Raw genomic sequence first — 14,576 nt, forward strand, 5'->3', positions numbered from 1 at the left:
TGATCAATTCTATCTAGAAGGCTTCATGGTAGAGGTGGCATATACACTGATTCATAAAAGTAGTAGGTTACTGAAAACAGTTTTTAGTAATTACCACCAAAAATCTTTTATTCCAGTTTAAATTACAGAAGAAGCATAAGCTCTACTTTTTATAATGTGCACTAGAAACACTTTCATACCCACCAACATTATTGTTCTCAAGAACCAGCAGTGCAATAAATGAGTGACATACTAGATTTTCATGGGAGGAAAGGTGGGAGATGTTCTAGGTAGAGAGGCCTGAAAGAATAATGGCATAAAGGCTGATGGTGTTGCTGGGGTATGAGGGGTGACCTGATCTGGGTGTGTGCGTGCTGCCCAGATTCTGGATGGCAGAGTGGATGTGGTCCAGGTGGACCCTGATCACCACACCTGGAGTTTGTTTCACTCCAGTCTAGACCACAGATGCCAAGAGCGTGCAAGACAGACAGAGGTAAGGGGCCGACTTGGAGGCTGTTCCAACAGTACAAAGGGAGAGAAGATGAGGGTCTCTTCCAGGCTCCTGTCGCCTGGGAGGGAAAAGATGCTTCACAGGGAGAACTGAGGGGCTGATGACGCACACAGATGAGCCCGGGGCCAGCTGCAAAGACCAGCGACTGAGACATTAGCCACTGGGATGATCCACTTAACAGGGTGAGGCTGGAGGGGTAAGGACAGGTCTGTGGGGCAAGTTTATTCTAGACTTTGAGGTTGTAGGACCACTGCAGTAGCCTTGGGGAGATGGCCTCTCTGTCCGCCTGTCTGTCCCTCTCTCCTGCCCTGACCCTTTCTCATCTGTGATACTGTCTCCTGCAGGTCACCACTTGCAGAGGGCAGTGCAGGCCCCAACTCGTTTTTATGTATTTGTCCTGCATGACTAGAAGTCTCAGAAATGTGGGTTAAACCAGCTTATGCATCACATCTCTTTGCATAATTCAACTTCTTCTCTGATGCAAGTGCAGACATGTATTGACGGCAGTGACAAAGCCTCCTGTCAACGGAAAGGCCACAGCATAACGTCAAGGTGAATTCGCATTTCCACTTGGTCATTCAGCTGCTCTGGTGACATAGGTGTGCAACGACAGTCACCTTTCCTCGGTCAGTACTACGTGAGGCACCAGGGAATGGCTGAACAATGTCCAAACTTCTCCAATCTCTGTTACCCTCACACATTCCAAGAGGAAATGCCACCATTTCCTTGGAGCTTTCTGTTTGTCACAGCCTTCAAGGAGGCCGGGGACACCTTGAAGATGGGGAAAATGCTACCCAGAATTCAAAGTGATAACTCTTTGAAGAGCCAATGGTGGGAATGAAAAAATGTTTCCTAGCCTTTTCAAATGCCTTGTACCATGGTAAGAACCAATGTATTATCCTGGAATGTATATTTGGTTAATTCTGCTCTTACATAAGCATTTGGAGAATTTTAAAGCATCCTTTTTCTTTAAAAGAAGAAGATAGAAGGTCAGTGTGATAACATGGTACATGAATACAGTAGTATATTTTAGACCAAGAAAGAAATATTCACGTGTAGTAACAGTAACAGTCTCTGCAAGCTCTCAAAAGTACCAGCAAAACCAAGAAATCTGCAAATTGAATGTAAGGCAAACATTATCGTCTTTAATACCTAGTTACACCACTTCTAGACAACTTGCCTCTTACACAGAGACACAGTCCTCAAAAACAGGTTAAAAACTGGGTAACAAAAAAATGACCCAAGAATTAATTAACTAAATAGAAGACTGAGGTAAACAAAGGAAAAATTATCATATCAAAATGAAAGACAAGAAACATGATTAAATTAGGCTTCAAAAGGCCCCTGAGAAACTCATAAAAGGCGTAATATGCACTTACCTGATTTTTATTCTTTCATGATTTAATTTCTAATTTTATTCACTACCATCTGATAATTGCATGAAACACTTATTCTAACCATGGGCAATTTAAACATTTTAATTTTTATTTCAAGGCCATGAGACAAAGGAACCTATTTATTGCCTAAGGGGATTTTTTAAAACAAAAATTAAAGCTTAATCTTTCATGTTTTAAAGTCAAGACTGTTTTAAATCATTTAAAATAATGCTGTAGGGAGACTTTTCCTGGGTATGCAAAATTGAAATGATAAATTTACAATTATTAAAAAAATTAATAGTTTAGGGGATTGAATTGTCCCTTTGCCTTCTAGATGAATTTGTCTGAAGCTTAAGAGACATGCTTTTAAAACAGGGTAAACCCAAGGCCCTGTGGAGGAAGGATGGGATGAGGCTTCCTGCATTTCATGGTGTGAATGAACTGGTTCATGGTTCAAATATTGCGCCCAGTTTATTATTATTTAAAAAGTAAATAATGGCCATGGCTTTGGGAATGGCTTTCAACTTTTTTTATTTTCTAGAAAATTGCTTTGATGAAGTGGAGATTCATGAATCCTACAAACCACATTTTCTGTGACTTTGAAAAAGTCCCTGATGGAAATTAGACAAATAATTTACTTTCACTTAAACACCAGATTTTTTAGTTACACTTAAGAAAAATAATTGAAATGTAGATTTCAATCACTGCTGCTGCTACACTTCAGGATTCTAATAAAATACTTTCAGTTATTATGCAAAGCATTCCTCAGTAGAGAAGAGAAAAATCGCTCTCAGTGACACTAAGCTAGTGGCGTGTTCTGAAGGGCAGGAAGCCTCTTCCAGAGCATTAAGGGGAAGGACACTGCCTGGTGTGGGTTTAACTCCAGCAGGGAGGAAGGCTCAGCTCACAACACGTTCTCTTTCACTGTGGTTTCAGGAAAAAAACTGAAAATAGTCACATATGTTTAAAATTCCTTTTCGACCAACACCTAGGCTGTCGCCCTAGGCCATCTGAGTAGCCCACATTTTAAGAAGGTTGCAACAAGCTCACGCTCCTCCCCATGTGGGATAGAACGGATGCTGTCTGCCACGGCACCCCCACTCTGCTCTCCCCGCCCACTGGCTCTGTCCTCTGCCTGAACGGGCGCCATAGCTTCCATCACGGAACTCAGGTCTCTGCTTTAAAGGTCACCTTTTGAGAGAGGGGTCACCTCCTCCAGTCCCTTTTCCCCTTTTTCAGTGGGATTCTATCACTGATTTGTCACTGATTGCTTAGTTTTTTTGTCTAAGACCCTGGTGGACTGAAGGACTCCCAAAGGTAGGCAGCACGTCTGTCCTGCTCACGCCACACAGCACTTCCCGGATATTATTCTGGATTTATATTATCTATGCTGATAAGCTGATAGCTGCTTCTGCATTTGGCATCTTAAACTGACAAGCCTCCTTTGGACTAAAGATACACCAAAATGCATTAACAACACTCCATGCTATTTTGGCGTAATCATAGAGATCACAAAGGAAAAAATATCCTACTTAAGAAAATACATTTTAATCTGATTTATGAAATCTAAGTTGGGCAGGATTGAATTTTCTTTTTTAAAAAGGACTTTTTACAAGGGAGAAATCTATCATGTTAAAAACATTTATTTCTCAAAAGGGATCATTACAGGATTTATTTAAATAACAAGTTGATGTGTTGCATTGAAGCTATCACTTAATTTCTTGAAATTAAGGGTGGCAAAGTTGAATTTTCAGGAATAGTATTCATTACATAAGATGAGGCCCATATATAGTAATGGGATGTTTTTGAAGACACTATACACAATGAACTCAATATGCATGCTGTGAGATTTCAGCACATTATAGGTAAATACACCACCTTCTCTTCAACATCTCTCAGACTTCTCCCTCCAAACCATCCTCAGGGTGAAATGTCTTAGATACACGATGTCTTATGCAGAGACAAAGGGTGACTGCTTTTTAGAGAACTGCCAGCTCTAGGAATGTGCCTCATTCCTCCCTGAAGTCAAAAGCCCTAAAATGGCCAGTCTGTTGTGGGCTATAGCTTTTGATGTGTGTTTTCCTGAAAACACATTTGCTATTTTTTATTAAAGTTTTTTCAACACTTAGCTAATCTTTGGGGCACAGCTGATAAAGGGTCATGGGATTTTTAAAGTTAGAAGGAAGCTTGGAGACTGTCCAGGCCAATTCCTTCACGTAACAGAGAAGGAGGTGAGATCATCTATCAAGGTCTGGAAAATAGAGAGAAGAAAAGCCAGTGAAACATTCTACTTTTTTCAAATTAAAAAAAAAAAGAAACCCTCAAATCACGGTATCTAAGCAACCAAGTTATATCTGGCTTGTAGGAAAAGGAAACTGGCGTCTCCTTTTGAATAAGGCGACAAAATTTGTGAAGAAAAAAAGACTTTAAATGACACAGCCCAGAATCTGACCGGACATGAGCAAAGATGTTCCCTGCTGGACTGCGGATTTTCACATCAAATGTGACAGATGGAGTCGCTGTGAAATATAATATGGGAATCAGGAATTTTGAGATTTAAAAGAGAATTCTTACACACAGGACAAAGAAAGACTAAGAGACAGAGGCTCTTCATAGTGGTAACAACTAGTGCTGAATGGACAATACGGGCCTTTTTAAAACAGAGTGAATGTGTGAGAAGGGCTTGCGCAGTGGATTCTCTCATTTTTTTCATCTTATCCATGGAAAATAAAGGACACATTTGAATTCTGATCCTTTAAAAAAATTAAATAGCCCAATGAACTAAAGCAGCCCAGTGTAGCTTCCCGGCTCCATCATGGGCACGTCTGGCCTCACCCTTTGCACCTGCAGGCATGGAAACCAACCTGCCACTCCTGCTGCATCCCCTGCAAGGCAAGAGCACCCCTCTCACTCACCGGGACTTGTCAGGGCTCCCAGGGCGCTGCTCGTGGTAGAGAGAGGGTTTGCATTGGTGCTGGTGGCTGAGGTCTGGGCCGCAGCTGCAGCAGCAGCCAGCGTCGCCAGGTTCTGCAACTGTAAAGCATTCATGCCTGTGGAGGAAAAGAAAGCTACCTTTAGCAACAGGCCTCACACGTCTGCAGTTGTCAAACGAGAGGGCTCATCAAACTGTCAGGACAGGTGATGAAAGCACACGGCCCTGTGCATGGTCACCTGCCTGGGTGGGAGCTGGGCTCTCCAGCCCTCTCCTCCAAAGCTACCCCTCTTTCAGCTCTCCCTGATGCCACTGCTCTTCCCAGAGACTACACACCCAGAAAGGACACCTGAATCTCTCCCTAGCAGAGCCTGTGCTTCTCCCTCACAGGGCACTGCCTGTGCTAACCAGTATCCTCATCCCGTGGCCTTCTTGCCATGCTGTCATCAAGTGGAAAAGACGAGAGATTTCGGTGCTGACTGGCCAGAATAGGGCCTTGTGGGTTGGCAGCTTCTATGACACAGCTGCCAAGACATGAAGAGATGTGGCAACAGCTGGAGCAAAGACTTCATGGTAAACTCAGTCCCTCAAAATGAGCTATTCCAGAAGAAAGGATATTTTACTGGTTAAAAGCTTTTGTGCTGAAGCTGAACTCATATGGGTTCTAAGCCTGTCCATCTCTTTCTGGATATCGAGTGGCAGCATTAACTGAAATCCAGCTCAAAGGGTTGTTGTGCAGATTAAATAAGATGATGAAAGCAAGTAATATGGCACAACGTAAGTTCTCAGTGAATGTCACCTTTTATTTTTCTACCTGTTATTGCCACTGAACTTCTCTCTGGATTTAAATGTGAACCCTAAAATGTGTCCAAATTTCATATCTGATAAATATAAGAATGCTTGACTAGAAATGGCAGTTACCTTAATAGTTTTATTTGTAAAATATTTGTATTTGCCTTTTCAAGGCATTTACATTTTAAGAGGGACTTAAACTAGAATGTCTGACTCATGACAATTATTTTAAAAAAATAGAAAATTTGCATGAACATGAGTGGGATCAGCCGAGAGATTTGGGGCAACACTCTGGGGGCAGGCGTCACCCTGGTGTCTACACTGGAGAATGTTAGCATTTTTTCTCCCTCTACCCCACTTCCATCTCTCAGTCTAAAGGTTCTCTAAATGATCAAAGTGTTTTTCCATGATTCATTTCACCGGAAGGCTGTGTATGTGAGAAACATGAAACAGTGGATCTCACCCTACACAAAGAAGCTGGAAAAACGGTAGACTTCAGCTTAATTCGACCTCCTTCTCTGCTGTTAAGTCCAGATACTTAATATCTACGGAGCAATTTTCATCTTCTTTAGGGAAAGTACCCTGACAGCTGCTTCCATAATGTGTGTAGGGGTTGCGGTTGAAGGGATGAGAATGATCTAGCAACATACATGTGTAAGACCCCAGGATGGGTGCAGCTCAGTGTCTGGCTACTGGGAGCTCTAGACAGCACTCTTCTGCCCCTCTGCCCTGGCCTCCTCAAGCAGGGTGCATTTCTACTCAGAACAAAGTCCCTGCTGTCTTGGCTGCTAAGTGGATTCTCATTTTGTCCAGAGTGATACTCTGTCTTCTTCCAGGAGACATCCAGGCCTTTTGGCTTATGTTGAAAGCCAAGCACCTGTTTTTCAAAACCTATTTATTTCACAGGGATGCTTGGACACGGGACAGAAGTATTTGTATAATCCTGTGAATTTCTGTAAGAAAAGGGCAGACTTCTGACAACCCTGCTTTATCAAGTGAACACAACTGGCAAGAAAGTGCTCCCTGGTTTTCTCTCATCCAGGGTCACATGGTGCCACATTAATGAGAACGTGGGTGTTGACAGGCCCTGGTCTCATTTTTCAGTTTTACTTTAGGAAAATGGAAGAAGCATGCAAGTTTCCTGGCCCCAATGCAGACGAACATGGCCTCAGCAAGGGGTTCTGCTTCCTGCATGTTTGACTTGCGTGTGAGGGAGCACCCAGGCTGTGACACATCTCGCAAGGAGTGAGGCACGTTCATACAGATCTGTCTGTGTCTTCTGGGGCCTCTCATGATATGTGCTTTCACTAACACAAATCATAACCAGACCATACCACCAACATAAGGCAGAGCACACAAGAACAGGACTTAGCCCTGAAATCAAAGCCTCCAATATGCATCTGACACCGAGTAATGACAGGCAGAGCCACCATTCTAGGCTCAGGCCAGTGGGTCCCCCTTCAGGACATACCTGACCCTCCCAGGTAGAAGCCACAGTGATGGAGCTATGTTGATGGCCCGGCTTAGCTGGCCCGCTTGGGTCAGAGGCATCAGGACCTGGCCTAGGCTTCACAGCCAAGAAGCAGACCGTCCTGGGCCTGGGCAGAGCCTTTTGCCCCATCCCATAGCCTACTCCTAAGGAGACATGGTTTACCTGTAACACACACACTTTTTGTGTTAGCTGAAAATTCATCTGTTTGTAACTGTTCTATGGCTTTCATCACACCCTATGTTGACATTATTTGTATGTATTTCTTGCCTTCCCAACTACATATCAACTCCCTTGAGGACAAAGATTTTGTCTTACTCATTTTTAAGTCCATGTAAACACACACACACACACACACACACACACACACACACACACACACATTAATGTATACAACAGGTGATGAGCAAATCTACGTAAGACGAACAAACAGGGTAAGAGACAGTATGACATTTACGTAAATTGCTCTGAAGAGTATTATCTATACAGCCAGTCAAAGTTTTCATTTTCCCCATTCTTTATTAGTTCTTTGGTATTTTCAGCAGCATCAAATATTGGTTGTTTTCTCTCAATCATTCACTAATCCATTGTACAAACACTTACTAGGGCCCATGTTTAGTCATCATCTCAGCTACTGACATTCACTAAAGGTCCTGGAGCTGAGCTGACAGCACTCAGGTTCTCTCCATCGCCCCCTCCTTTAGGATCCAGGGCTGAGGGCCTGTGTATCCTCCTCTACATTTCTCCCCTACACACTTTACCACCCAACAGAGCACCTGACATACTGCTCAGCCTTTCCCTACTGCCACCTGGAAAGTCCAGGGGGAGTGGATAAGTTTCTGAGGCACCACACTGGAGCATGGCTAACACTGCTCACCAGCCAGACTGCAAGGGAAGGAGAGGAGACTGTGATCCCCAGCATCTGAGGGATTTGAGGACAAAATCAGAGAAGAGTTAGTTAGAACCAGTCAAACAGTAGGATCCATATTTGCTCGTCCACCCACCCACCCATCCATCCTTCCATCCATCATCCACCCAGCACACACTCATCCATCCATATCTCTATCATACACCCACCCACCCATCCATCTGTCCATCCCCATATCCACCCAACTACCCATCCATCTACCTAACTTTCCACCCACCCATCCATTATCCTGCCACCTATTTATCATCCACACAGCCACCCATCTCTCATCCACACACCCATCCATCCCTCATTGTGTGATGGATCCTCCCACCCATCCACCCATCAACTATCCATCTACCCACCTATCATCCAACCACTCTACTCTGTCCATCATCCTTCCACCCATCCATCCATCATCAACCCACCCATTCATCCTTCATCAACACACCCATCCATCCCTCATTGTGGGATGGATCCTCCCACCCATTCATCCATCATCCACCCATCCACTTATCTATCCCACATCCATCGTCAACCCACCTATCTATCCATAATCCACCCGCCGTCCATCCGTCATCCGCCCTTCCACTCATCATCTACCCTACATCCATCTATCCACCCATCATCCACCCAGCACATACTCGTCCATCATCCATTCCATCCATCATCCACCCACTCCTCTATCCATCATCCTCCCACCATCTATCCATCATCTGCCCATCCACTCATCATCTACCCCACATCCATCTATGATCTGGCACTGATTAATGACAGGCAGAGCCACCATTCTAGGGCAGGCAGGTCCCCCTCCAGAACATATATGATCCAAGCATCCACCCATCCTCCATCAACCACACATCTACCTACCCATCTACCCATCATTCACCCCTCATCCATCTACCCACCCACCCATCCATTCTTCATCCATCAGCATGCATCTATTCACTCATCTATCATCCATCCACCCACTCACCCACCCACCCAGTAGTTAATGAGTGGCCATGATGGGCTACACCCTTTGCAAGACACTGAGGATAAACTAGAAAACATGATAGTCTTTGTACCCGAGGAGATTTCTGGATATGGGAGCAGGGAGATGCCAGGGAGTGGGGAAGAGATCCTGCCATTTCATCAGTTTCTTGAAATAGGCCCAGATTCAGAATGAAATCCTTCCCGAAGTCTTTGATTCCATGGGGATGGTAGAGAAGCATAGGAAAGCACAGGCCAGCATCCCTTCCAGCCTGCCCCTCTCCTAGTCCCTGTGTGCTGACCCAGGAGGCCCTCCCAACTCTGATTTTCAGAAATAAGTGCTCATAAGCCAGGTGTGATAGCATGTACCTGTAGTTCTAGCTACTCAGGAGGCTGAGGCTAGAGGATCGCTTGAGCCCAGGAGTTCAAGTTCAGCCTGGGCAACAGAGTGAGACCCCATCTCTTAAAGAAAAAAGAAATAATTACTTTTACACCAGACGTGAGGCAGGGCAGCTTACCTGCTCATGTTTCTGGGTTGGGGCCCCCGTTTCTGGCCCTTAGTCCACATTTCTGCTTTTCTCAATGTAGGGCTGGTAGAGACATCTCTTTCTTCACATGGACCTGTGTTTCTCTAGCTTGGAACACACAAGCTCTATGGTGAAACCAGGGACAACAGCAGCAATCACCACCACCTCCCGAAGGTAGCACAGGCTGGTCAAGAAGAATGCAGGCCCTGCCCTCACACAGCTTGGGCTGAAAGCCGGCTCTACCTCACCTACTGCCAGCCTGTTACCTGGAGCAAGCTCATTAACTGTTTGCACCTTGGCGTTTTCAACTGTGAAGTGGGACTGAAGTAGAACCCACCTCTTGAGAACTGAGAGATTAAATGGGCCAACATACAGAAAGCTCAAACAATACCTAGTGCAGAGTTAAGCTCAGAACAGCAGCTCTCAGACTAGTAAGTACAATAATACCGTCTTAAACGATGACAACACAAGCAAGAACAAAGAGTGTGCCAGGCAAGCTCCTCAGCGTTTACCTGTGTGCTGCTATTAGGGTTCCTTACACATCCACGTGGTGTGGGCACTGACCCTTGTACATGTTACAAACAGAGGAAACAGAGGCATGAAGAGGTGAAAATACCATGAGCCACTCTCCAAGGGCCACTCCCTGAAATGAGAGGGTCCTCCCCCTGCCAGGCTTCCCTGCCCATGAGCTGCCTTCTGGCCTCTTAGTCCCCATCTAGAGCTCTATCTGACCTCCTCTTCCTTCTCCTACTGTACGTGGGTCTCCATTTCCTTCCTTAAACTTTGCATCTGAGAGAAGTTTAGGAGGGGTAAGGAGGGAGGAACAGGAAGGAAAGGGTTGATCCAGCACAGGGTTTCAAAAGGCAATGTGGCTGGGGCCCAGAAGTAAACTCCACCCCACAGCTCCCCATATCTGCCAGGAGTGGCCTCGCTCACCCCTGCCACAGTCCGAACAGATGGGAGACGCTGGGGCGGATTCCAGCCTAGCGCTGTTTCAACACGCAGTGCTGCTCCTTGCCCAGGGTCCATAAACACTGGGGCCAATACGAATTTCATGCATGCCACCTGAATGCCAGAGGGCTGGGACTGAGCTTGTGATCTTGTCTTCATTTATTTGTAGGTAAGAACTAGGTTAACCAGTTACCACTACCTACTTCCTAACTATATACATGTTTTGCTCCCTCAATCAGTTCGGCAGTTAACACATATAGATATATTTTGAGACAAGGTCTTGCTGTGTCACCAGGGCTGGAGTAAAATTATGGCTCACTGCAGCCATGGCTTCCCAGGCTCAAGCAATCCTCCCACCTAAGCTTCCCGAGTAGCTGGGACTACAGGCGCTTACCACCACACCCAGATTATTTTTGTAGAGAAGGGGTTTTGCCATGTTGCGCAGGCTGGTCTGGAACTCCTGGGCTCAAGAGATCCTTGCCTTCTCCGGCCTCCCAAAGTGCTGGAATTACAGATGTGAGCCACTGTGCCTGGCCGAATTTCTTAACATGATTTCCTTCTGCATCCATCCCCAGAATCCCAGATATCCCAGACCATTGACCTTAGCTGTCTCAGTGACCAGACAGAACCTTGTCTGCCACTGCCTCAATCTACCCCACATCAGGCCCCTGAACTTGGGGCTTCTTAGGCAGAGGTCCCTGACAGGATTCAGTATCTCTGCAAACTCTCTGAAATTTTATGAAAAAGTATGTGTGTGCAAACGTTTTTGGTGACAGATCATAAAAAGTTGAACTTTTGACACATTCAGACAATCTGAAAGAGATACAAGGGGTAGCAGAAAACCACTGCATGAGCACCCAGAGGTGGAGCTGACTTGGGCCGTCAGGAAAAAAGGAGAGCTGAGGAGTGAGGACACATAAGAGGATGAAGGAGACAGCGCTTTCTCCTGTTCTGAATGCACACACGTGCACGCACACGCAGGCAAGCCTACGTAGGCGTGCACATGCACACCAGCACCAGAAGCAGCTAGGCGAGCCTGAGCTCCTCCTGTCTTAGCTACCTTCCTGGACACAGGTGACACTGGGGGAGGACCCAATGGAAAATGGAGCCAAAAAGCCCCAGACAGCAGCTCTTGAGACCCCCAGGACATCCCCTGCCTCCTGGGCATCTCGTTCCAACCAAGACCGAGCCTAGAAAGCAGAGGCCACAGCCCATCCATTGTCTGTCCAACCTGCCCCACAAACATCCCTGTACCTAGTGATCTTCTAGGTGCTACTGACCATCTCACACTGTCACACCACAGTAATAACCTGAGGTGAGAAGAGTGTGGAGACTGTTATTGACCCCAGTGTTCCCGGGCACTTCCCTGGCAACAATGCGCATCCCCAGTGGCTGACGTCTCGGCTCCTTCCACCAGAGATGCACCCACAGCCAGACCATCACCTGGAACATGGACATCTCACTTGCCTTCCCCTCCGACACAGGGGAGAAGCAGTTTCGGGGAAAGGCACTGGTCTGATGAGCAGACACCAGCTAGGGGAGCTGGGTGAGGACAGAGGTTTACTCTCTCCCTCCTTAGCCAGACCAGGCTTCTCAGGCACAGACTTCAGGCGCAGGCCTGCTCCTGGGTGGGGCCCAGGGCTTCTCCTACAACTACGCTTATTCCTCCCCAGATCTAGCAGTGGGCTTTGCTCCTGCTGCTCTGGAAGTCTTCTTTCTGGTTCCCTTCTGTCTCTCTTTTCTGAGGTGTGTGGGTGCCCCATCCTTTCCCCATCTCAACCTCTCTCCCAGGCACCTCCTCAGTCTGCACCCCCAAGTCACACTTCTCCCACACGCTCATCCTGAAAGGGTAGAAGACGAGGCACGGGCATGCACTTGTTAAACAGTTCCTTTCTGAGAAGCAAAATGACATTAACTTCATGAAGTTAATGCTCAGATGGGCACCTCTCGAACCAGGGGCAATAATCCGGGTGACTGAACACGGAACACATTTAAATAAGTTTTAGTAACTCTAACAATGGGCTATCAAGATGGCAAATAAAGTCGGGAATACAGGGATTCAACTTTTCATTCAGTACTTGGGGAAAAAATCCTTCTCAAGACAAAGAAATTATGTACAAAACAGATGCACAATATGCCTACTTGAAACTTAACATTAAAAAAAATTATTTATAAGGAGAAGGGCATGAAAATTTAATTTAATGTTCACCTTAGGTAATTTTGTGTCTTATTGTTCATAGCAATTACCATAAATCTGCATATCAATAAGCATGAACAGATGTCAGTTGTTACAAGTGCTTGCCAATCAGGTCTGTTAAAAAGTGACAGATGGGTGGTTATAGAACGTTCTCATAAGGCCTATTAGCACATTTGCAGGAAGTGTCTACAGTGCGGACTACTGGAGGCTCAGCTTGGGGAGGAACCAAGTTCTGCGCGGGTCTCTGTGGATGTAGCCAGCACACTTCACAACTCCGGGAGCACCTCCAATTCCAGATTCTCAAACCTCCGATACGCTGTTTTTGCAAGTGTCTTGCCTCCTCTCCACTTGTGCCAGACGCCAAGACACTCTTCTAAGAGAACAGATCTCAAATTGATCAAAGGAGAGCTGCTTCAGGGTTTTAAGCAGATATTTGCACTCTACAATTTTATTGTTACCTTCAAAACTTAGACCAGATATTCTGGAAGGGACTATACTATTTGCTTTACTCAGAATCAGAATGAAAACGAAGCTGTTTCCTCCGGTTCATCAAAAGACACTTCCACCGCAGCTTTAGAACCTCTGTAACCAGTGTAGTAACAATTCCTTAGCCTAGAAAAAAAAATCCCCTCTAACAAAGAAAAACTCATTCGTGATAAACTCAAGATGTTTTTCAGGATGAAGGGAGGCAGCTTTCCTTTCCTGTTACCATCCCTGAAGTGCTTCCTCTCTAACAGTGCGGGGGCTGTGAGACCACGCGGCACTGCAGCTGTGTTTACACAAACACACCTGAAGGGGCTGAGACAGCACAGTTTGCTACCCTGGGGGCGGCCTGCAGCTCAGGGTTTGCATCAGTGAGCGGATCTGAAGCTTGGTTCTGCCACTTACTAGCTTAGTGCCTAAGGACAAGTCTGCTAACCCATCTAAGCCTCAGTTGTCCGCCTGTGCTATGGGCTACTTAGAGTCCCTACATCATCAAGTTGTTGTGTTATTTGGGAATTCTGTATCCTGCTCGTTGTGAGGTCACTGACTAGTGCTGTGGTCTCACATTACTCATTTAACCTTTTCATCTTCCCTTTTTCAACTGGAATGTAGTAACAAAGTGATAGTCATGTCCTTAGCTTGCTATGATAACTGCATGCTTTTTAAAAGAAGCTTTGCTAAAAACAAACAGGCAAAATACTACCTGTAGTTTTTCTATTATGATGCTCTTTTGAGTTGATAGTTGTTATAAACAAACGAAAGGCAGAGAAGACACTTTCTCTTATTCCCTTTCTCTTTCGGGAAAAATCCCAGCTCTTAGCCCAAACTCAGACCCCAAGTTTCTGAGATTTCAGAAATTCACTGAACAAATATCACAGCTGAGTGAGAAATGGACAAGTTTTTATTAGAAGTTTTAAGAGGGAAAATAAAACCAACCAACTTCAAGGAGGCACAAAAAGTAGATATAAAAGCCTTCAGTTTATAAAGGTATGCTCCTAATCCACTTTCTGCTTCTAAATTCCATATTTAGTAAAGGTCTTCTTTTATAAACACCATAAAGCACACCTGAAGTTATTTTTAGTTTGAGGGAAAAATGGTTAAGAGTTTTTGGGAAAGAAAGCATAGCTGATGTCTCATTCAATTTTATAGATGCAATTACTTAGTAACCAGTCGTCTAAAATGTCTATTTTTCCTATTTCGTTTTACTTTATTTTCTCCTGAAACTGAAAATGTTTTATCCATATAAATGTGGCATTTTAAACTCTAGTTATAAACCTCATATCCTGAAGGACAGAACAGTATGTTTTGAGAGTTGTTCACAACAAAATATTATTCATTTCTGAAATGATTTTTCACTTTTGGCGATAGTATTCCAGGCTGCACCACTTGAATTTTAGATGCAGAGATCGTCATACACACACACACACACACACACACACACACACACACACACACACACA

At 45.1% G+C, this 14,576-nt stretch overlaps 1 protein-coding gene across 41 annotated transcripts in view; it reads right to left on the reverse strand.

Moving 5' to 3' along the window:
• CELF2 (CUGBP Elav-like family member 2) overlaps positions 1 to 14,576 on the reverse strand; it is a 641,808-nt gene that overhangs the window by 42,190 nt on the left and 585,042 nt on the right. For all 41 annotated transcript variants that reach the window (XM_032258128.1, XM_032258094.1, XM_032258095.1 and 38 more), the window contains one exon: positions 4,782 to 4,916. In XM_032258128.1, coding sequence (XP_032114019.1) covers positions 4,782 to 4,916 — 135 coding nt within the window. The remainder of the gene's footprint in view (positions 1 to 4,781; positions 4,917 to 14,576) is intronic.

The sequence above is a fragment of the Sapajus apella genome, unplaced genomic scaffold (assembly GCF_009761245.1).
Source record: "Sapajus apella isolate SASKATOON/1434 unplaced genomic scaffold, GSC_monkey_1.0 scaffold100, whole genome shotgun sequence".
Lineage (NCBI taxonomy): Eukaryota > Metazoa > Chordata > Mammalia > Primates > Cebidae > Sapajus > Sapajus apella.